General features: G+C 31.2%; 1 protein-coding gene across 4 annotated transcripts; it reads right to left on the bottom strand.

Annotated features, from left to right (window-relative positions):
• Nucleotides 1–759: 759 nt before the first annotated feature.
• LOC107438500 (uncharacterized) lies at nt 760–25,787 on the bottom strand. Of its 4 annotated transcripts, none has more exons than XM_043054113.3 (9): nt 25,657–25,787; nt 23,258–23,399; nt 19,377–19,532; nt 15,025–15,120; nt 11,717–11,812; nt 8,539–8,640; nt 5,856–5,957; nt 2,886–3,010; nt 760–1,347 (listed from the first exon to the last, which is right to left on the bottom strand). In XM_043054113.3, the coding sequence occupies exons 2-8, from the start codon at nt 23,325–23,327 to the stop codon at nt 2,916–2,918; spliced, it is 717 nt and encodes a 238-aa protein (XP_042910047.2). In that variant the 5' UTR covers nt 23,328–23,399; nt 25,657–25,787; the 3' UTR covers nt 760–1,347; nt 2,886–2,915. The 4 variants fall into 4 exon arrangements, with proteins under 4 accessions (XP_042910047.2, XP_042910048.2, XP_042910050.2 ...); XM_043054114.3 differs by having other exon boundaries at nt 25,351–25,659; XM_043054116.3 differs by lacking the exon at nt 5,856–5,957.

The following is a 25,787-nucleotide window of genomic DNA, read 5'->3' as shown; positions in this document are numbered from 1 at the left end:
ATTCAATGAATAAAAATGTTTCTCCGAACATTTGTATTTGTCATATACACGCATATTTTATTCTTAAACCTTGTTTATCACAAACTCTGTTGAGCGAAAAAAAGATTTTCTCCAAACAGGTAGTGAACTCTATAGTTATTAAAACCGAAATGCATGAAAGGAATATAGATTGTATCATGTGTCTGGAGTATTTATCCACATTCCGTTTCGATAAAAAATAAATTTCTTTGTGGCTAGTGATAGTAACCCCTGCACGTTGAAGGATTATAAGAAATGTAGCTGGATCCTATTCAAAAAAAGAATTAAATTGTTGGAAATAGACATTTTACTACTATGCGCTCAACATTAAAATTAGCAGTGGCCGATATAACAAGCATAGTTTAATATCTTTGACTTACTAATTTCGCGTAAATAAAACAATTTAAGCACAAATACAATTGATTATGTGTCATATGGCAGTTTCAATACTGTAAAAATGAATGTCAGTGTCAAACCCAAATTCATCATTTGAAGCAAAGCAAAATTTAGTTTACTCACTTTTCAGTGAACTTAAAACAATTATTCTCTGGAATTAGTATTTTACGTTACTGTTTCCAACATTATATACTTTTGAATTATTTAGTTAAATATCTTTAAAATACTTCCAAAAAATAAGAAGAGTTACTATTTTAAGAAACAATTTTTTTATGCTCTGTATGGCCCTAAGTCACAAGTCACTGACACAGTAAGGAATACGAAAACAAATCACTCTAGAGAATATAATAAACTAGTTATTTTATTCACAAATTGCATTAAATAAATGTTACAAAATACTTAATAAATTCATCTTAATGCAAAAGGCAATCTTTAAATTATCAAGCGCAAATTATAAGACAATCATTAAAAATTATTTTAAATGCAAATGTATCAATAATAGAGCTCGAGTATACATTCAATCATTGCAAAAACAGGCAGCTTACACATGCACAGCCAAACTGGCTAATAAAATTCGGAGAGATCAAAATATCATGGATTTATAATAAAAGCTGTTTCAATTAAAAGTACATTTAAAAAAGTGTAGTCGAAAAATTATTCTTACATCTTGCACTGAAATCCAAGTTATACATAATAAATTTTATGTTTTTAATAAAACAAGTACATTTGTGTTTACAAAACAATTTTAAACTTTAGAGGCTATGCTATTAATTTTGTATACCAAATAACTATTCATTATTAAAAATAAAATATCAATTAAAAGACAAAGACGGAAAAAGAGATCATACATAATGAGACTCCTTCGAATCACTTGTTTGGATTCTCCTTGTAGATCTTCAATTAACCAACTAAAGAACAAATTCATCTCTAATCCTGTAAGAATAAATTAATGGTGTTACAGGGATTGTTGAATACTAAAATAACGAAATTGTTTTAGAATTATTGTTCCTAATGTTTAAATAATAAATGGACTTCATAATTATTTGGATAATCAGAAACAAATATTTAGCATTGCACTAGAAATTATAACAAGAATTCCAAGAAATGAAAGATAATTTGTAAATTCAACTGTCAAGAACTAAGAAGAAAAACTAAAAAACATCATTTTAACTTTAATCTCAGACCAAGTGTTCAATAAGTTGGACAACATTTGGTACAATTTTTATATTTCAGTAATATTTTAAGGTTATTTTTTGCTTGTATGTTCTTACAACAAGATTGTCTAGGTAAAAATATAATTCGAGTTGCTCATAGTTTTTAATTAGAAAACTAGATTCAAATGCTTATTAGTAAGTTATATGTATGACTTATTAATGACCAATTATTTTAGTCTGGTGAATTTTAACTTCATGGCCAAAAAGTAAATCAATACATTAAAACGAATTTATGCAAAGCAAAAAATAAAATCTGTTTTATATGAAAAAATATACAAATTTATTTTTTTCCCCATCTAATAATAAAAAATAAAACTTAATCAAGTTTAAGTACTTGAATTTTCTCAACAAAAATGTTTCAATGAATTTATGTTTACTTTCTGCTCAACTGTATACAAAAGGTTTTCCATAAAACTTAAAAAGTTCTTTTTTATGTAGTAGCAACTCAACATAACTAAAAAATGAGAGTACAAGCGATTTTTTTAAAAAAGAAATTAACTGAACGCTTATTCTAAATGAAACAGATGATTTAATTTTTCAATTTTTTTCAATTTTTTTTATTTGACCAACAAAAGTGGAGGTGAATTCAGAGTAAAAAAACGAAATGCTTTGTGCCATAAAATTTTGCTATCGTTTGGGTAAAACAGTTCCATAAAACATTTCAGTAGATGAAAAAGCAAACAAAGACAAATGTTTTAGAGATTACATGATTTTTAGATGAAATTGTGATTTTAAAGTTCGCAACACACTATTTTTTCTATATTTACTGTTGGACGAAAAGCTCGGTGGCAAAAAATTTAAAATTGATTCTGACATCATTTCAGCAACGCATTCTGAGAAGCAGCTTTCAAACAAAGCTTTTCAGCTTGTTTAGTTTCACGAGTTTAAAATAACCCCTATTTGCAGCAACAACGGAACGCAGCCTCAAATCCAAACTAACAGTCGCATAAATATTCCAATTTAAATTTTCGAGTAGAGATAATTTTTTTTTCTCATCTTAGTGATCAATGCGGTTAAATTTTGAAGCTAAGTAGAAAACATCTGTCATGAATGTAGAGTTTCATCTCCTGTTTTCTACTTTTAACGGATTTTTCTTCAGTCTGAATTCTTAAATCTCCTGTCATTTTTGGATCATTTCAGGACAAGATAAAATTTCAAAACTATTTTACATATTTTTCAAAGCTTAGATTATAGCTGCTGTTACAGATGTTTCCAACATGCAAAAGAAATATCGAATAGTGTTTAAGAAAGGATTACCATTAAATTCATGCTGCGAAAGGACTAATCCTACTTGCTAAGGCCGGCTTCAAATTTTTTAGAGGTTCCTCTTAGGCGAGCTTTAATGCTCACTTCTCCAGTTTCTTCAGCAGATCCTGTTGCACCTGAAATAAATGCGAAACATTTTTTACAATGCATTAATTAATCAATAAAAAACACTATTGCATTTCACTATAATATACACCGAAGAGCCATTACATTATGATCACCCTGCTAATAATAACTAGGACCACCTTTAGCCCTCAAAACTGCTAGATCCCGCCGTGGCATTGATTCCACAAGGTGCTGATGGGTAGTCTGAGGTATCTGGTACCAAGCGCTCACCAACTGGTCCTGTAATTCCCTCACATTGCGATGGGGTAGCGTGGCAACACAAATTTGGTTTTCCAAGTAGAACTAGAAATTCTCTATTTGACTAAGGTCAGGTGAATTTGGGGGCCAAGACATGACTTGAAAGTCACTGGAATGTTCCTGGAACCAATCCATGACGATTCGACCCTTATGACATGGTGCATTATTTTGTTGGCAAGCACCATCCCCCGCAGAAAAAATTGTTGCCATGAATGGATGAACCTAGTCTGTGACTATGTTCAAGAAGCTTACAGACGTCAGGGATTGTTCCATGAGGATTATGGGTCCTAATGTGCCCCATGAAAGCTTTGTTCCTGGGCGAGAAACCATGGAAAACTGGGCGAGCTTGTTGTTATAGATGGAGGGTGGTCATAATGTACGGCTCTTCGGTGTATGTCACAATTGAAATCCTACTAAAGAACTTGAAGATTTCTAAGTGTAATTGGTTTAGTAAATTCTTGGTTTAGTAAATTCCAAGACGAAATGGAATATTCTGATTTTTATATCATTCTTAGAAATGCAAAATTGCAATGAATTTATTACTTTTAGCTTTGAAATAAAATTTCTGTTGAAAAAATGCACGCTTGGGAAGAAAAAACTATCTAGACGTGAAATTCGGAATTTAAGACAGTTTTTCCTTCGCTTCCATGCAAACTTGGCCTCGAACAGCGGAAAAATATTTTCACGTCGTAGACTTTGTAATGATTCTTGGTTTAATAAATTCAATTTATAAAGTTTTTACTAACCACTTCTTCAAAATAACTGAAAGAACCGTGGTAGCTCAGAGGATAGAGAGTTCGTCTTCCAATGAGGTGAACCGGGTTCAAATCCCAGCTGGTCGATACAAATCCCGCACCTGGCTAGCAACGACCACAGGGCAGACGTAAAAATATCTTCAGTGGTAGACGGATCATGGGTCATAGTCCCCTTGACGTCGGGAAGTTTCCTCTCTATGTAACGCAAATGCGGGATAGCTCCATCAAAAAATCCTCCAAGGCAAAATTTCACCCAATACCTGATCCAGCAGTTGTCTTCCGGATTGGATTTAAAATTACCAGGCTACGGAGTTCAGCATTAGTAGTCATAAGCCCAAAATTGGGTAGGCTGTGCTCATGGACGGCTATAAAATATGAAATGCTTGTACGATTCGCCACTTTGTTATTCTTAAACCATGTTGAGTCTTTCAAAAAGCTATCTGCACTTTTTGCTTTGTAGTTTTCTACCATATTTTAAAATAAATTGTTGAGTCCCGAGCAGTTTGCATTTCTGGACAGGATCTCCGAAAGATGTGAAAATTATCAACTATCTGTACGCATTATATCAAGATCTAAAATTGCACGTGTGAGCTATTTTCAAAATATGTCTTCACTGATATCAAACTCGCTTCAAAAAGCTTTTCCATTGAAGCTGAAACGGAAGACAAATTCAAAATCTTAAAACAGAAGTACTATCATTATTGCAGATTTGATATTTCGGGAGCAAAAATATCCTAATTTGACTTCTCAGCTCTTGTAGTGTAATTCACAGCTGTAATCACAAAATAAAAATGGGATTAAAATTGTTTTAAATTGAGATTCAGAAATACGTTTATGATTGATAAAATAAAAACAGACTTTTTCAAAAGATGTTAACTAAACTTGACCCAAACCCTTGAGGGTGGACACAACTGAAACAGGGGGAATCGAATAAAGTATCATTAGAAAGTTTTAAGACATCAAACTCGTCCATTTTTTTCCCTACCTGATATGTATGTCTTAATACATCTCCATTTAAATCAATATTCAATTAATTTCCTATTGCAATATTACAGCGCCATCTGAAAACAAAAAAGCGTAAATCTGTTGTTGCCTTGGTGCTTTTTTACCGAAAAATCATAGTCTGCAATTAGGTTCTTACAACTAATCACAGGATAGGGTTGTGCTTCAGTTATTCGAATTTTTTGAGACCCCTACTATGATGAACATGATGTTCGTAAAATTCTAATGTTACTAAGGTAGTTCTTAGAAAGGATTTTTGATTACAATCTGGAAAACTCCGGAAAACGTTCGAATACACGGTAATTGCCTTATCATTCATCTGTCATGAATTTGAGAATCAGTTATTAGGCATTTTACTTAAATTTAATGAAATTAAATGTCTATATAACAACAAATCTAACAAAACATATAGATAAATCTAATAAAATATTCCTAAAAGGAAAAAGCAAATGCGGTGAAAATTAATAAAAATAATTAAACTATGAATTTCATGCTGCAGTTTACCTAAGACTACAGGATTATTTTAAAAAGACAAACTCCATAAAATTAAGCTTAAAATAATGAGCCAGTTTCCCGATACGGAGCTACGAATTGTTCAGGCGATGAAGTTCGAAAACAAGATTAAAAATTTGATCGACTTTATTTTAAGAGAGTGCAGATATTCTTTCCGTCTCTTTTTATTACAATTAAGCGATTTTGCGTAAAATTCAAATGTTATATATGGGATGTTTTGAATAAAATATATTATGTCATTTAAGTTTGGGCAGAGTTGCAGTTCAAAGAACAATAGAACGGAATTTCGATAAGAAAAATCTAAAATGTATTGTTGAATGATACTTACCTTTACCTCTAGGTGATTTCCTTGTATTTGAGATGGATTTGGAACTGCTCTCTTCTTTCTCATGTTCAGCCGGGTTGTTTTCTTTTATTTCACTTTCCATAACTGTAAAAAAATTAAATAATTACTGAAAAGAAAAATCAATAAACTTTTGAAATACAGGGCATTTCTTGCTAATGGATTTTTAGATAAAACCCAATTAAAATTTTAATATTTTCGATCTTAACGTAGGTTTTAAAAATAACACGATTTCAATAGCAACAGAAGTTTTCTTTTTTGTGGGAGGGGAGGAGGAATCATTAAATTTTCTTCTAAAGTGTTTAGACACAATAGGAAATGAGATTCGTTTCATTGCTTCATCTTGAAAACTTTGGTGTCCTTACCAACTGTTTGAATTTTAATGTTCTAATAAATATTTTTAATAGTTTGTAAAATTGATTATATTCATTGAACTCACATAAAACTTTTTACATTTTAATTTCTTTTTTTAAAAAGTTTAGATTTTCGAAATCAATCGAATTAGAAATTTTAACTAGAGAGAAAAAGATAAAATCCCGAAATTTCAGGATTATCAAGATGATTTCCTTAAAATTCTTGTAAAAACCTTCATTCAGGTAAAACAGAAAGGGATTAACTATAGTTTGATGATGTGAGAGTTATTATCCTTTAGTTAATTCAAACATTACGTATTCAAGACAAAATCAGTAATATCTAACAAAGAAAAGAGGAAAAAAAATCATTTAAGGCATTTAATGATTGTGGAACACGTAAGTATTCTAATAGTATACTCCCACAAGGCAATTCACATACTACACGAGGAGGGTTGCGACTTTCGTATTTTTGTTGAAAAGGGGATTTAGGAAGTGTGAACACTGCTTATGATAGACACTAAATTCTCTTTATCAAAAAAGAAAAAAAGTCCCTTGTTAATGTGAAAAAAATAACTTTGAGAAAGGATTACAACTTCTTATGTAAGTATAAAAAAGCAATCTTATGTAAGCATGGGAGGGGGAGGGGTAATTGATTTTGCTGACAGTCAAAATCAATAAAATTGCTCACTGTGAATTTTTTGCTCTAAGTTGTCTCCTGGATTGGATTCAAAATTACCAGGCTACGGAGTTAAGCATTAGTAGTCATAAACCCAAAATTGGGTAGGCTGTGCTCATGGACGGCTATAAAATATGAAATGCTTGAACGATTCGCCACTTAGTTATTCTTAAACCATGTCGAGTCCTTCAAAAAGTTATCTGCACTTTTTGCTTTGTAGTTTTCTACCGTATTTTGAAATACATTGTCGAGTCCCGAGAAGTTGGCATTTCTGGACAGGGTGTCAGAAAGATGTGGAAATTATCAACTGTTTGTACGCTTTGGGTCAAGACCTAAAATTGCGCGCGTGAACTATTTTTAAAATATGTCTTCACTGATATCAAACTCCTATCACGAAGATTTTCCATTGAAGCTGGAACGGAAGACAAATTCAAAATCTTAAAACAGAAGTGCTATCATTATTACAGGTTTGATAATTCCGGAGCAAGAATATCCTAATTTGACTTATCAGCTCTTATAGTGTGATTCACAGCTGTAATCACAAAATAAAAACTGTTTTAAGTTGAGATTGAGAAATACGTGTAAGATTGAAAAAATAAAAACAGACTTTTTGAAAAGATATTAATGATACCTAACTGGACGCAAATTCTTGAGGGTTGACACGACTGCCACAGATGGGGTGGGATCGAATAAAGCATCATTAGAAAGTTTTAAGACATCAAACTTGTCAATTTTTCTCCCTATTTTATGTGTATATCTTGATACATACAATCATTGCAATACCTGTGCAATATTACAACGCCATCTAAGAACCAAAAAGCATAAATCTGTTTTTCTACCTTGGGTGCTATTTTACTAAAAAATCAGTCTGCAATTAGGTTCTTACTAATCACAGGGTAGGGTTGTGTAACTAATCACAGGGTAGGGTTGTGTAATCACGTGGTTGTGCTTCAGTTTTTCGAATTTTTAGAGACTCTTACTATGATGAACGTGATGTTTGTAAAATTCTAATGTTACTAAGGTGGTTTTTTAGGAAGTTACAGAATTTTTGGTTACAACCTGGAAAACTCCGGAGAACGTTCGAAAACACAGTAATTGCCTTATCATTCATCTGTCATGAATTTGAGAATCAGTTATTAGTCATTTTACTTAAATCTAATGAAATAAAATGTCTATATAACAACAAATCTAGCAAAACATATAATGGATAAATCTAATAAAATATTCCCAAAAAGAAAAAGCAAATGCGGAGAAAATTAATAAAAATAATTAAACTATGAATTTCATACTGCAGTCTACCTTAGACTACAAGATTATTTTAAAAAGACAAACTCCATAGATATGAGCTTAAAATAATGAGCCAGTTTCCCGATACGGAGCTACGAAGTGTTCTGACGATAAAGTTCGAAAACAAGATGAAAAATTTAATCGACTTTATTTTAAGAGAGTGCAGATATTCTTTCCGTCTCTTTTTATTACAATTAAACGATTTTGCGTAGAATTCAAATGTTATAGTATATGGGATGTTTTGAATAAAATATATTATGCCATTTAGGTTTGGGCAGAGTTACAGTTCAAAGAACAATAGAAAGGAATTTCGATAAGAAAAATCTAAAATGTATTGTTGAATGATACTTACCTTTACCTCTAGGTGATTTCCTTGTATTTGAGGTGGATTTGGAACTGCTCTCTTCTTTCTCATGTTCAGCCGGGTTGCTTTCTTTTATTTCACTTTCTATAACTGTAAAAAAATTAAATAATTGCTGAAAAGAAAATCAATAAACTTTTGAAATACAAGGCCTTTTTTGTTAATGGATTTTTAGATAAAACGTAATTAAAATTTTTATATTTTCGATCTTAACGTAGGTTTTAAAAATAACACGATTTCAATAGCCTTTTATCAACAGAAGTTTTCTTTTTTCTTCTAAAGTGTTTAGACACAATAGGAAATGAGATTCGTTTCATTGCTTCATCTTGAAAACTTTGGTGTCCTTACCAACTGTTTGAATTTTAATGTTCTAATAAATATTTTTAATAGTTTGTAAAATTGATTATATTCATTGAACTCACATAAAACTTTTTACATTTTAATTTCTTTTTTTAAAAAGTTTAGATTTTCGAAATCAATCGAATTAGAAATTTTAACTAGAGAGAAAAAGATAAAATCCCGAAATTTCAGGATTATCAAGATGATTTCCTTAAAATTCTTGTAAAAACCTTCATTCAGGTAAAACAGAAAGGGATTAACTATAGTTTGATGATGTGAGAGTTATTATCCTTTAGTTAATTCAAACATTACGTATTCAAGACAAAATCAGTAATATCTAACAAAGAAAAGAGGAAAAAAAATCATTTAAGGCATTTAATGATTGTGGAACACGTAAGTATTCTAATAGTATACTCCCACAAGGCAATTCACATACTACACGAGGAGGGTTGCGACTTTCGTATTTTTGTTGAAAAGGGGATTTAGGAAGTGTGAACACTGCTTATGATAGACACTAAATTCTCTTTATCAAAAAAGAAAAAAAATTCTTATGTAAACATGGGGAGGGTAATTGATTTTGCTGACAGTCTAAATCAATAAAAATGCACATTGTGAATTTTTTGCTCTAAGTTGTCTTCTGGATTGGATTCAAAATTACCAGGCTACGGAGTTAAGCATTAGTAGTCATAAACTCAAAATTGGGTAGGCTGTGCTCATGGACGGCTATAAAATATGAAATGCTTGTACGATTCGCCACTTTGTTATTCTTAAACCATGTTGAGTCTTTCCAAAAGGTATCTGCATTTTTTGCTTTGTAGTTTTCTACCGTATTTTAAAATACATTGTCGAGTCCCGTTGGCATTTCTGGACAGGGTGTCAGAAAGATGGGAAAATTATCAACTATCTGTACGCATTGGGTCAAGACCTAAAATTGCACGTGTGAACTATTTTTAAAATATGTCTTCACTGATATTAAACTCCCTTCAAAAAGCTTTTCCATTGAAGCTGAAACGGAAGACAAATTCAAAATCTTAAAACAGAAGTACTATCATTATTGCAGATTTGATATTTCTGGAGCAAAAATATCCTAATTTGACTTGCCAGCTCTTGCAGTGTGATTCACAGCTGTAATCACAAAATAAAAATTGTCTTGAAATTGTTTTAAGTTGAGATCGAGAAATACGTTTAAGATTGAAAAAATAAAAACAGACTTCTTGAAAAGAGTAATGATACCAAACTCGACCCAAACCCTTGAGGGTGGACACAACTGAAACAGGGGGGGGGGATCGAATAAAGTATCAATAGAAAGTTTTAAGACATCAAACTCTTCAATTTTTTCCCCTACCTGATATGTATGTCGTAATACATCTCCATTTAAATCAATATTCAATTAATTTCCTATTGCAATATTACAGCGCCATCTGAAAACCAAAAACCGTAAATCTGCTGTTCTACCTTGGGTGCTTTTTTACCGAAAAATCATAGTCTGCAACTAGGTTCTTACAACTAATCACAGGGTAGGGTTGTGCTTCAGCTATTCGAATTTTTTGAGACCCCTGCTATGATGAACATGACGTTTGTAGAATTCTAATGCTACTAAGGTAGTTCTTAGAAAGTTAGAGAATTTTTGGTTGCAATCTGGAAAACTCTGGAAAACTAGTTACTCGAATACACGGTAATTACCTTATCATTCATCTGTCATGAATTTGAAAATCAGTTAATAGGCATTTTACTATAATCTAATGAAATAAAATGTCTATATAACAATACATCTAACAAAACATTAATACATAAATCTAATAAAATATTCCTAAAAAAAAAAGCAAATGCGGTGAAAATTAATAAAAATAATTAAACTATGAATTTCATGCTTAACATATTTGTAAACATATTTGTAAAATTATTATTAAATCATTAAGCATTAATAATCATTAATTATTAAAATCATTAATTAATAATTTAAATTATTTAAATGTATAATTAATTATACACTTAAATCATTAATTATGCATTTAATTATACATTTAAATAATTTAAGTCATTAATTATACATTTAATTATACATTTAAATAATTTAAGTCATTAATTATACATTTAATTATACATTTAAATCATTAATTATACATTTAAATCATTAATTATACATTTAAATCATTAATAATTAAAAAAATTTAAAATTGTTATTAATCCGATTAACAACAGCTAAACAGTAAACTTCTCAAAAGTTGAAATTTTTGGAACAAGCTTCAAAAGCTCCGGTGCCCGGAACAGATATCTCTCTAACGGCAGAAAATACAATTTCAACTTATTAGTATGTTACACTTAGAAAAAAACAAATGTCTAACTGTGACGAAATATTTCTTTTGAAAAACTTAAATTTATTTTTAATTAAAAAAATTAGCATTTATTAGCATTTTTTCCAAATAAAAAGATATTTTATCCAGTATTTTTTCACATTTTGATCATGAAATAAAATCTACTCGACCGAAATTAGAAGATAGTTATGGCAAAGCATTTCAAGAGAACAGATTTCTTAGCTTCTTTTAATTTTTAACTGCAATCAAAAACTCTAACGAGGGCAAGTCCTGATTCTTACACAAACAATTGCTGCGTAAATGTTGACAAATTTAAAATTATCATTAACTAATAAAATTGTCCAACGTATTGGATGCTGGGTCTAATAAGCGTTGCTTGCCAACCTTGTTTTAAATTATTAATTCGAAATATATTATGTCATTTAAGTTTGGGCAGAGTTAAGTTTGGGCTCAAACAATAATAGAATGGATTTTCGATAAGAAAAATCTAAAATATATTGTTGAATGATACTTACTTTTAATTCTAGGTGATTTTCTTGTACTTGAGGTGGATTTGGAATTGCTTTCTTCTTTCTCATGTTCAGCCGGGTTGTTTTCTTTTATTTCACTTTCTATAAATGTAAATAAATTAATTACTGAAACGAAAATCAATAAACTTTTGAAATGTAAGGCTTTGTTAATATATTTGCAGATAAAACGCAGTTAGGATTTTAATATTTCAGATTTTGACATAAGTTTTAAAAGTAACAGGATTTCAGTAGCTCTTAATGAACCGAAGTTTTCTTTTTTGTGTGGGGGGTGAGGAGTCATTAAATTTTCATCTAAAGTTTTTAGACACAATAAGAAATGAGATTCATTGCTTTAGCTTGAAAACTTTGTTGTCCTTACTAGCTGTTTGAATTTTAATACTCTAATAAATATTTTTTAATACTTTGTGAAATTGATTATATTCATTGTACTCAAAACTTTTTACATTTTAATTTTTTTTAAGAGTTTGTATTTCTGCAATCAATCGAATTAGAAATTTTAACTAGATAGAAGATAAAATCCCAAAATTTCAGGATTATCAAGATGGACCTTAAAATACCTGCAAAAACCTTCATTCAGGTAAAACAGAAGTGGATTAACTATAGTTTAATGATGTAAAAGCTATTATTCGTTACTGCAGCTAATTCAAACGACATTTTTCAACACAAAATCAGAAATGTCTAACGAAAAGTAACAAAACGGGAAAAAATCATTTCAGGCATTTAGTGATTGTGAAACCCGTAAGTATTCTAATAGTATACTCCCTCAGGGCAATTCACATACTACACGAGGAGGGTTGCGTCTTTCGTATTTTTGTTGACAAAGGGATTTAGGAAGTGTAAACACTGCTTATGACAGACACTAAATTCTCTTTATCAAAAAAGAAAGCAATCCCTTGTTAATGGAAAAAAATAACTTTGAGAAAGGCTTGCAACTTCTTATGTAAGCATAAAAAAGCAATCTCATGTAAACATGGGGAGGGTAATTGATTTTGCTGACAGTCAGGTAGAAGTTCAAAATCAATAAAAATTCTCAGTGTGAATTTTTTTTAAAAATCTTGTTTTCTTTGAAACTAGGGGACAGTTACAGGTCACGTAATAGTGAGATATCAATTGAAATCAATCCTCATTCAACTACCCTATAAGAAGGAATTATCCTAGTTGCCTTTTTATACTCTTTGTAAATTGAATAAATGCCTGAAAATTACGTGATTTCTCTGTTCTCTAGACCTACCCCCCACCATTGCCAAGGGATTGGCAAATCTAGTTTTTTCCTTACGGTAATATATTTCAGTAAAAAGTTGGAATTTATGAGGGTGAACCCTTGAGGGTGACACAACTGCCACAGGTGGGGGAAGGGGATCGAATAAAGTATCAATAGAAAGTTTTAAGACATCAAACTCGTCAATTTTTTTCCCTACCTGATATGTATGTCTTGATACTTCTCCAATTAAAGCAATCTTCAATTAATTACTTATTGCAATATTACAGCGCCATCTGAGAACCAAAAAATATAAATCTGTTCTGCCTTGGGTGTTTTTTTACCGAAAAATCATAGTCTGCAATTAGGTTCTTACAACTAATCGCAGGGTAGGGCTGTGTAATCACGTAGTTGTGCTTCCGTTTTTCGAATTTTTGGAGACCCCTCCAATGATGAACATGACGTTTGTAAAATTCTAATATTAATAAGGTAGTTTTTAGGAAGTTACGGATTTTTTTGCTGACGATCTGGAAAACTCTGGAAAACTCCGGAAAACGTTCGAATACACGGTAATTGCCTTATCATTCATCTATTATGAATTTGAGAATGAGTTATTAGGCATTTTACTGAAATCTAATGAAATAAAATGTCTCTATAACAATAAATCTAACAAAACATATAATACATAAATCTAATAAAATATTCCTAAAAGAAAGCAAATGCGGAGAAAATTAGTAAAAATAATTAAACTATGAATTTTATGCTGCAGTCTACCTAAGACTACAAGATTTTAAAAAGACAAACTCCATAGAATTGAGCTTAAAATAATGAGTCAATTTTCCGATACGGAGCTTCTGGAGCATGCTCAAAATTGTTCTGACGATAAGGTTCGAAAACAAGATGAAAAATTAAATCGACTTTATTTTAAGAGAGTGGAGATATTCTTTCATTTTCTTTTTATCACAATTAAGCAATTTTGTGTAGAAATCAAATGTTTTGGAATTTTGGAATTTTTGCGTTTTAATACGAAACATTTTCAAACATTCCCCCCCCACAATATTTATCACTTTTTCATCATAATAAAACTAATATAAAACATATTTAGAAATTGAGAATTTGATTACCGGATTTAAAATAGAACGATCAATTCATATTAAATAGGAGTGTGTCCAAAGTTTGTAAAAGTCCTGAACTGTTTGTAATATAAGATTTGAACTTTTTTCATTGTAGTTTAATTCTCTGAAAGAAATATTTAAAATTTTCGTGAAATTATTATTAAATCATTAATTATTAATAATCAGTAATTATTAAAATCATTATTCATTAATTATTTAAATCATTAAAATAAATATTTATGCATTTAAATTATTAATTCTTGAAATCATTAATTATGCATTTAAATCATTAATTATACATTTAAATCATTAATTAAAATATCTGTGAAATTATTATTAATCTAATTAACAACGGCTAAACGATAAACTTCTCAAAAGTTGAAATTTTTGGAACAGGCTTCAAAAGCTCCGGTGCCCGGAACAGATATCTCTCTAATGGCAGAAAATACGATTTTAACTTAGAAAAAAACAAATGTCTAACTGTGACGAAATATTTCTTTTGAAAAATTTAATTAAATTAATTTTTATTACAAAAAATTAGCATTTTATTTATTAGCATTTTTTCCAAATAAAAAGATATTTTATCCAGTATTTTTTCACATTTTGATCATGAAATAAAATCTACTCGACCGAAATTAGAAGATAGTCATGACAAAGCATTTCAAGAGATCACATTTCTTACCTTTGTTTTAATTTTTCACTGCATTCAAAAACTCCAATGAACGAGGGCAAGTCCTGATTCTTACACAAACAATCGCTGCGTAAATGTTGACAAATTTAAAATTATCATTAACTGATAAAATTGTCCAACGTATTGGATGCTGGGTCTAATAAGCGTTGCTTGCCAACCATGTTTTAAATTATTAATTCGAAATATATTATGTCATTTAGGTTTGGGTAGAGTTACAGCTCAAAGAATAATAGAACGGAATTTCGATAAATAAAAAAAATCTAAAATATATTGTAGAATGATACTTTACCTTTTCTTCTAGGCGATTTCCTTGTATTTGAGGTGGATTCGGAACTGATTTCTTCTTCCTCTTGTTCTGCCGGGTTGTTTTCGTTAATTTCACTTTCTATAATTGTAAATAAATTAAAAAATTACTGAAGAGAAAATCAATAAACTTTTGAATTAAAGGCTTTGTTTGATAATAGATTTTGAGATAAAAGCGTGATTAAGATTTTAAGATTTTAGATTTTGAATTAATTTTTAAAAATAACACGATTTCAGTAGCTCTTTATCAACCGAAGTTTTCTTTTTTGTGTGAGGAGTCATTAAGTTTTCCTCTAAAGTGTTTAGACACAATAACAAATGAGATTCAATGCTTTAGCTTGAAAACTTTGTTGTCCTTACTAGCTGTTTGAATTTTAATGCTCTAATAAATATTTTTAATAGTTTGTGAAATGGATTATATTCATTGAACTCAATTAAAACTTTTTACATTTGAATTTCTTTTTTAAAAAGTTTATATTTAAGCAATCAATCGAATTAGAAACTAATTTATGTAAGCATAAAAAAGCAATCTTATGTGCATGCAATCTCACGCATGCATGCTAAACATGGGAGGGTAATTGGTTTTGCTCACAATTAGGTGGAAGTTCAAAATCAATAAAAATTCACACTAATGCGATTTTTTTTTAAATCTTGTTTTCTTTGAAATTAAAGGACAGTTAATAGTGAGGTATCATGTAATAGTGAGAAGTCAACTAAAATCAATCCTTATTCAAATATCCTATAAGAAGGAATTATCCTAGTTGCCTTTTTATACTCTTTGTAAATTGAATAAATGCCTGAAAATTACGCGATTTCTCTGCTCTCTAGACCTATCTCCCACCATTGCCATGGTTTTGGCAAATCTTGTTTTTTCCTTACGGCAATATATTTCAGTAAAAAGTTGGAATTTATGGTATTTATGGAGGGGAGGCAAGATTCTTCGAAGCCATTGTAACGGAGAGTCGAAAAACTTGAGAGAAATCGCGTAACCTTGATACTCCTATCCTTGGCATAAACTTGCAATTAAAACTTTCAGGAAAATTTTTATTAAAATACTTAGAACAAAACTATTACGTTTTTCAATTAACCTATTTTTCCAATACACCTATGTAAATTTTATTTGATTCGCAATTTGAAATGATTTTCGCTAATTCGAAAAGGAGAAATATTCCTTATTTTCTGGCGTTTTAATGTAAACGCCATATCAATAACTCAGCCATCTAATCTATAAGTTACAATTCTGATTTATCATTAGTGAAATTTTAAAACTAATTTATTGCAAATTTTGATATGTTTTTAAGTTTAACTTTATTAGTAAACATTGTTTTCCCAAACGAGCGAAAAGTTTCGACTTAAAGCGCTGAACAACGTTAGTTGAAACCAGAGTTGTGAAGTCGGAAGCTCAAACTCTGTCCGAGTCAAAATTATTGATGGTCCCACAAAAAAATTTCGATGGTTTATGTTGGTTTCAATGCGATTCATGATAATCCGATCATTTGATGGTCACCATCATCCAACATTTTCTATTACGTGTTCATGGCTTTTTATATTCCAACTAACTTCTATCATTCTAGGATGGAAAATGATATTTTGATTAACCATCAAGATAAGTTTAACTCTCATGAGCCCTGATCTGAAAAGACACATGATCCATAAAGGTTCATGTTGGCTCCAACTACAAATTTCCACGATGGAAATTCTTGTTGATTCTCAGCAATATACCATCAAAACAGTTCAGTTTTTTTTATGTAACACTATCATAAATCAGTCCGAATTCTTACATTGGGAAGATGGTGGTTCATGATCGTTCCAACATTTGATTTCGAAGATACTTTGATGGAAATTCGTGATGATTCAACATGAACAAACCATCAAAACAAGTTGCTATTGAACCATCATAAATCAGTTCGGATAACCACATTGAGATGATGGTTATTATGTTGGTTACCATCAAGATTATGCTGGTCCAATGGAAAACCATAAAAAATTTTGACTTGGGTGGTCTTTTCAGAGATCAAAAACTTCACTGTCCGTCGAATCACTGAGGATAACGGAGAAGAAAATTAAAAGCTTGAAGTTTAATCACTTTAAAAATCGAAAACGAGGCATTAGATGCTGTATTATATTCGCCTTCAAGAATAATTTGGCCATCAAACTAGTTTAGTTTCAAGACTTTTCCGCTAGACATTAGACAAGACTCTGGCGTCACGACTTCTCTGCTAGACATCGCCTTCCAATGAAGTGATCCTGGGTTCGAACCCGGTGATGGCTGGTCGATACGAATTCTGCATCCGGCTTGCACCGACCACAGTGCTGACGTGAAATTCTTCAGTGGTAGACGGATCATGGGTTAGAGTCTGTTTGACATCAGGCTAACCGTGGGGGATGCTTTCATTAGTGGTTCCCAACTTATTTTGACCAATTTCAGTCTCCGCAAAACCACAGAATGTAGGCATACAATATTTATTCAGATTATTATTGTTTAATAACAAGTTTTTAAAAATTTAAAAAAAAAAGCATAGAAAACTTTGATATGCCAATAACTTTATTGTTTAATTTTTTCTTCTATGTTAACAAACTTTTATGTTATGCTTATGTTAGAAAAATGATTAAATTTAGCAAATGAATGTGTTTTTAGTCGCTTTTTGCTTAATGGGATGCTGGGGATTGTTTTCTGCTTGCTAATTCTTCGTCACAGGACAGAGCTAAAAAGAAAATAGAGTAGGGCTGGTTCATTCCTTACTCAAAGCTGAAGCTACGATTCCACACCTCATGACGTCACGCTTCACACAGATCACGAAAATCGCAGCTTAAGGATATGAAAACTTTGCTGCTTATACTTTCCGTAAGAAATGAGCTCGACACTTTTCTGATACTAGCTGTCAAACTTTACAGTGCTAACAAATTATTTCTGCTAAAAAATATAGTATTCATACTTTTTGTTGGTATTTCTAATAGTATCAAAAAATAACATTTTAAAATTAGGAAAATTTCAACTTCTGTCATTATTTCATTATCGTTTTCTAATTTCAGATTTTAACTTTTGCTGTTAAATAAAAAAAAGAATATAAAGGCACTTTTACAGTTACATGCTGTTCAATTACAATAGTTTTTTTAATTGGGATGTCCAATTTTAATATATTTTCGTATATTGTCATTAAATAAGACCCTTAACTGCTAATTACTAAAAAACTAATCTTTGAGTATAGGATAATAACACATAAATATTTTGAATAATAACATTAAAAAATACATTCACTATGGAATTGGAAGAATTTTTTAGCAATAATAACTTTTATTTTTGAAGTTCAGGATTTAATTTTCTTTGACCTTGCACATTTTTTCTTTTCTGTTTAAAATTACGAGGCGGTATCGATTTCAATGGCTAATTAAAGTTTTTAAACGTCTAAACGAAAAACAATAATTTTTTTTATTCACAGAAATTCTTCTAAGACATTTTTTAATTCATTTGATCTCACTCTGATATTTTCTGAAGTAAAACATGGAAAATTACGTTTTCTCAATTTTGTGTTTTATAATAATTCTTGCCGATGACATTTGACTTAAATTTTTGCAATCAGATAAGAAAATTGCCTCAAAATTATGAAAAGTAATGAATGTATTGAAATAAGTTTCGAAAAAGAATGCCATGAGAAACAATTTATTTTTAAGCGGAAGTTCGTACTGCGGCGCCGTGACGTCACTGACTGAAATCAGAAGCTCGGAGCTAGACAAGTCTCTTCTAAGGAGTAACCTTGCCCTTCTATTCATTCTTTAGCTTTTGTCACAGGGTAGCGCGCTTGCAAGGACAAACCATTGGTCACTTGAACTTCCAATCTCTATTTCTTTGAGTTTTTTTTCCATTTGCAACTAAATTGAGAAGTTTATCACAAATGTGAAAACGCTTTGAGAGTACTTATGGATAAGATTTGCACAGGCGACATTTCTGTGACTAATCTACATTCATATATGCCTTTTGCTTGGTGGTAATTTTTCTGCCCAAGAAACTAGTCTTGCAAAATATGAAAAACTTTTTCAAAGAAAAAAGAATCCTTTTTGAATTAATTTCTGTTCGAGAAAGCATACCCTAAATTCCGTTCGCGAAGATGCAATGGGGGTTGAAATCAAGTATAATCTGATTATTATCGCGCCCCCTTCAAAGTGTGAAATGCCCCCTCCCTCTTGTTGAGAATCATAGGTTAACATTTTACCATTACTTATTTAAATGAGTCGATACGAGACACTCTATACTTTTTCTAACTCCCTAATAAAATAATAGTTGTAAACATTTAAGATAAATTAGGAATGGAAATCCTAAACATTGTAAAATATACTTACGTGTGTTTACACTACGTGATGCAACATAGCCTTCCAATTCTCTTAATGTTTCTGGTCTCAATAAAGTAAAATGAATAGACGTCCCCTCCGGACAATCTTCTAGAGTATCTGGATCTCTTGCCTTAATAATTCTATAAATGTGTTTGTGGTCGTCATCTGAAAAATAAAAACGTTACTTTCATAACAAACAGAAACCAAAATTTATTCAAAATACAAACCAAATACTTTACAATTTTTAGAATTTTACTTGGATTTAGGAATGTATTACGGTTTAAGAAAGAGAATTTTTGTTTTAAGTTAAAGCTGATACATTAAAACACAAAAAAAAGAAATCAATAAATATTCAAAGATTTAAAAAATATAGACGGAGGGCAAGTTGGCGACTTTAGGGTTACCAGTATCTTTTAAGCGAGAAAAAACTATCACATAAGATGCTGCCAAAGTTGAAAGTGATTGGATACTTAGAGACTATGTTACATTACATGTTAGACCAAATTTTTGCATTAGTATTAAGTCAAGCAAAATACTCAGAGGTTAGGCAAATAAAATCATCTCGCAAATCTCCCTATCTGCTCGGAAAGTCAGGAAGTATAAATTACAATAATTAAATGTTAAAATTGTGGTATTTGAAGAGCACCGTTTGTAATGAAAAAAATTGTGAAAAATCTCAAAAAACTTTATTAAAAATAAAATTTATAAAAAAAAAATATAAAAAAAAATCGCAATCATTTTAGGCTTAAAATTCTTTCTTGTACTTCGTGTAAAAGAACGCTTTCAGTTGCTAAGATAAATGTCCAACTATTCAGAGAATTTCTAACAATAAGCAATGTAAAAAAAAATTCTTATCTAATAACGTAGATAAGTTTGAATTGACTTACCCTGCGCAACGAGTTCTCTTTTTTTTGCTTTTTTTTTATAATTTATTGGGGGGGAAAAAGGAAATTACACTTTCTCGTAAGTGGAAATTTGTGGCCTAATTTGGATTTAAGAAGAGTTTAATAGAAAAGGAACTTGAATCATCTATACAAAGCTAAACATAAATTTCATAGCAATTCTTGTAAGATTATGGAACGGTGTAACTAATTAAGTCTGGCATTCATTGGAAATATATTAATAATTCGATATAACTCGTACGAGAAGTTCGCTATTACGACAAGCTTGCAAACCGCAGTCAAAGCGATATAATTACAGCGATTAGAGATATAATAATTGCATATTTATAACCAGTTAAAAACTACCAGCGTCCTGCAATTGTGGGGAAAATATTCTAAGATAAATAATTTTTTCTGCTAACGAGGTGAGGATGATTTGCTTATTTATGCTGACAAGCTGTAGGACGGGTGTGAGCATTGCTCACGTAAGGTATTAAAAACCCCTTATTTTTCAAAATTCTCTTTTAAACCAAAAGAAAAAACGTAGCTAAATATTAAACATGGAGTAACGTAAAACGTAGAATAAAAGTTGAATTCGGGGAAAGAAAAAAATTGGGAAATATTATCGAAGAATTATATACACTACTGGCATTTACAATTGCTGCATCAAGAAGGCGACACAACACGAACGTAAAATTTGCAGGACAGTTAAAACATGTTATGGTATGCAAATGAGTAGCTTATGAGCTCATTTATGCAAAGCAGGCGGTGGTAGCGACACCTACAATGTGTAGAAAAGAAGAGATTTGACAGTAAGTTTATCATATAGAAATTGAATTTGAACTTTGTTATTGGGTAAAAATTTGTTATACCTCATGGCCACATGCCCTTATGGGATCGTACAGCTACGTCACGAATCCTGAGTCAACAAATGGGGTCATTAGCAAGACTACAAATGTTTGCACGAACAGTTCTACGACGTTTGCAGCAGCATGGATTGTCAGCACATTGACCATAGCTTTGACTACCCTTGACGGTGCATCACAGGCAGGAGTGCCTCCAATGGTGTGATCAACAACGAACCTAGACGTAGGAATGGCATGACGTCGTCTTTTCAGACAAATCCAGGTTCTGTATTCCGCATCATCATGACAGCATCCTTGTTTGGCGACATCGTGGAGAACGCCCATTGGCAACTTGCATTCGATATCGTCATACTGGCCCATCACCTGGGGTAATGGTATGGAATGCCATTGAATACACTTCTCAATCACCTCTTGTTCACATTGCTGGCACTTTGAACAACAGCTGTTACATTTCTGATGCGCCAGGTCCAGTTGCTCAACCTCGAGACCTCCATAACGCTACGTTTCATCAGGATAATACACTACAGCATATTGCCCACACTGTCCTAACCTTCTTTGACACTGAACATGTTCGCCTGTTGCCCTGACCAGTGCGTTCTCCTGATCTCTTACCAATTGAAAACGTCTGGTCAATGGTTGCCAAACGACTGGCACGCCACCCCTTGTCAGTCGCTACTGTTTATGAATTGTGGAATAATGTTGATGCTGCATGGAATGCTGCACTCGTCCATGCCAACCAATCTCTGTTCGACTCGATGCCTAGGAGAATAACTGCTGTTATTGCTGCCAGGGCAGCCTCTGCTCTGACTGCCGATTCCGCAGGATCTATGCGTCAAAATATCCTGAAAATTTACTAACTTGTTCTTCCAACTATAATGTATGTTCCTAATAAATATCATTGTTATTTGCATTCCTTCCTGGTATAGCAATTTTAATGGCCAGTAGTGTAGAAATAATTACATATTATCAATTATATATATAGGTCATAAAAAAAATACAAATTCTTAAAGAATATTAGACTCAAATTTTCTGAAATGATTTTAAAACTTAAATATTATACCTGCCTAGTTGCATCTTCTTATTTGAGTTTAATCCTAAAACTAGTTAACTATAGTAAAGTCAAAGTAAAGCAAAACACAGAGGTGTTGCAACTTTATTACATACGACTGGATGAGGATATATAAAGTACTTATTTTTATTGATAAGGGGGGAGTTCGAAATTGCCAAAAAAATATGCTTACGTAATATTTGAACTGTCAATAATATAAAAAATGAAAGATATATCTGCAATCAATAAGTAAAATTCGAGCATGATTTCCTCGTATTTTCTTCTTTCAATCTTATACCTTTATGTTAATAAAGCAAAGAGATGCGGATAACCACCTGTCAAGTTATATTACTCTTTACAAATAAATAAATAAATAAATAAATAAGTAAAAATTAGTTTTTTATTTTAAAGACTTCTGCCACACGCTTCAAATGCCTGTGCTTTTGTTTTGGCAATTTGTCATCCATTATTTTCCTTTTTAACAGCTTTCGATTGAAATCAACATTCAGTGCTATCAATGACAGTAAAAACAATTCTACACTATCACACTCCAGTCTTTGTTATTGCAATTTTAACATTAAATGCATGTATTTGCTTATTACGACAAGTTCGATAAAGCTAATTTCAAATGCTATTAGACTTAGCCGTTTTAATGGACTTTTACAGCAATAAGTTCACTATGAAAAAACAGCATTTCTCTGAGGATAAACTATGAAAATTTATGCATGCAAGACAATACTTTTAGACAATACTAAAAAATTCAGGGAATCAGAAGCAAAATTATTATTTTTGTCTCTTACCCCTCCAACTTTCTAGCTAGTCTTAATAGCTGGGCAATCCACTTCTGGGAATAAATAATAATTTTCTTCATAACAAGATTTATTTTACTTGATTAAATATAGGATGTAATTTTAACGAAATACATTAATCACAAGAGCTCCCCACCTTTTATTTGCTTCAATAGGTTCGTAATCATTCTTTTCGTTTCAGATTTACACAATGTTTAAAATTTGAAACCAATCACGGAATTAATGGTTCTATGCTAGTTATATAGCAAATTACAAAAATTCTCATTCGAATGAATGTAAAAATTACCTGGCAAATTTTCTATAGCTTTAGATAAAGCCCATTTTTCCTTAAGTGTCCATCTTTTTTCAGTAGCCATTACTCCAACTTTCGGGTTTTAGGATGCTCTTTGGAGATTTAAATGGAGTGCAGAGATTGGCAGTTGCAGCTTCTGAAAAAAAAAAAGAATTCAATGTCCTTGGAAATATTATGATTTATCTTCAGCTTATTTCCAGATAAAGAAGAAAAAACACATACTCGAATAAAATATTAAAAAATCTGCAATCATATTTGGTATAAAGAATAATTTGAAGGAAAAAAAATCCCCATAAAGCAAAGTTCCTGCAACAAGGGAAATTTTAGTCTGTAAAAAGTAAATGCCGGAAATCGCAGTTATTTTACACTTAAGAAATTGCTAACATCAAAAGTAATAACGAGGAAAGCAAAGCTTCAGGTTTATAAAATTATAATCAGACCAACCGTTATCTATGGATCTGAGACATGGACTCCAACCCAGAAATAAGAAATAATGCTGGATTTCCTGGGAAAGAAAAATTCTTAGAACTATTTTAGGACCTGGCAAAGAGGGTGAATTGTGGAGAAGGCAATACAATTTTGAAATTGCATGACTATTTAAAGAAAAAGATATAATAAATTACGTAAAAGCAAAGAGAATTCAATGGCTAGGACACCTTGAGAGAATAGAGGAAAATAGAGGAAAAATGAAGATATTCAGGGGGCAGTGCCAGGGCCAAAGAAAAAGAGGAAGGCCGGTCAAGAGATGATTTGACGAGGTGGAAAAAGACCTTAAGACTAAAAGTCCGAAGCTGGAAACAAAGAGCTAGAGACGGACGACTTTGGAGGAAAATTGCTAGTGAGGTTATGGTCCAACATGGACTGTAATGCCAGGGAGTTAGTTTAAAAAGTAAAATAAGGCAAAATGTTCGCCATAACTTCCAAATTCTTATACAGCGGAGAGCTATTTGCTACATTTAATGCTTTATACCAAAAGTTTCTTGTGTACTTTCTATAAAATACTCTTAACAGACCAGCGGGACAAAACTGTTCGGTGATTAAAAGCTAACCATACATAATATCTGTCCCACCACAACCTATTAAGATTTCATACTTTAAAACGTGAATAAATCTCATAAAAAATAATCTGAGGAAGAACTCCAGAAAGACTCCAGAAAGGAACCTAACTCGAAAATGAGAAGAAACTGATTGTATTTAATTTATAATACATTTTCGGGATCTGTGAAATACCGGTAATTACAATGACTGATGGTCAACGGATATGTAAATCATACACAATTTAATAGTTTTTTTCCCTATGCCCCCATGGAGAATGACCTAGGTCATACAGGTATCTGAAGGGCAGATTTGTTGACCACTCTTTCAGGGGCACCTATTAGGTGGGCCAATGTTGCTACATACAGTAAGGATAAATAGTACCGAGAATGAAAGAACATCCATGCCTTGCCCGGGATTCGAACCCAGAGCCTTTCTGATGCAAGGCCAGTTCCATGACCCCTACACAGACCGGTCGGCCAATTTAATAGTTAACACTAAAAAATACTTTAAGTTTGTGTAACACTAGGAAACTTTTATGTAAATCATCTTGATGTCCTTAAACGGAGATGTCATTTGATTTGTTGGCGATCCGATCCTACTTCTTGAATATAAGTAAATTGCTCAATAAAAAATGTATTTTCTTCGTTGAAACAAATTAGTCCTATCAAAATCATTTAGGCAAATCTGTTACATACAATGTAATCCCTTGCTTTTAAATAGATTTGTGCTTTGCAATGCATAACAATCCTCTTAACTGAAACAAATCGGTGTTTCACATTACAATATAATCCTTCTAATTGAAAAAAAAATTCTAGTGATTTACAAGACAATGGAATCTTACTGACTGAAACATATTATACCGATTTACAATACAATCTTCCTAATCTAAACAAATTATAGTAATTATCAAATTTCATTAATTAAAGCAAATTACTGTTTTTACAGTTCACTCCTTTTGAAATAAACAAATTAGAGTTTCACATTCTTATTTCTTTTCGTTTCGTCCTTATTAAGACAAATATATAGTTTAATTAACAAACACAACGTACCTTACATAAGTTAATAGAAAAACTGGTTAGAACTCGTACTAAAAGCATAAAATTTAATTTTAGTATAAAAACCTAATCATATTTTATTGACAATGAAAAATAAAATTTCAATTAGTTTTACGACTTCTGTAATAGACCAAAAGTAAATATTCTTATTTAGTCAATACAGCAAGGATTAAATGCTGTTAAAAAATTTAAGAACTTGGATTGAAATTAATTTTTAACAAATTCAACACAAAATAATTTTTCTACAATTGCAGAAAACATGTTAACAGTAAATCTAAAACAATAATTCGAAATACTTACATTGGTTTCTGTTACCTAATGCTCAGAGTGATTTTGAACTGCACAAATTTAGACTACACAGTGATGATGACATTTCACTTATGAAATTTCATTGAATTGACGTTAGGGGGCATCCTAATCCAAACGGTTTC

This window comes from Parasteatoda tepidariorum, chromosome 2 (genome assembly GCF_982258835.1).
Source record: "Parasteatoda tepidariorum strain Cologne lab strain chromosome 2, Ptep-v5.0, whole genome shotgun sequence".
Classification (NCBI taxonomy): Eukaryota; Metazoa; Arthropoda; class Arachnida; order Araneae; family Theridiidae; genus Parasteatoda; species Parasteatoda tepidariorum.
The sequence above is the reverse complement of the archived record's forward strand: the minus strand, read 5'-3'. Positions and strand labels throughout refer to the sequence as shown.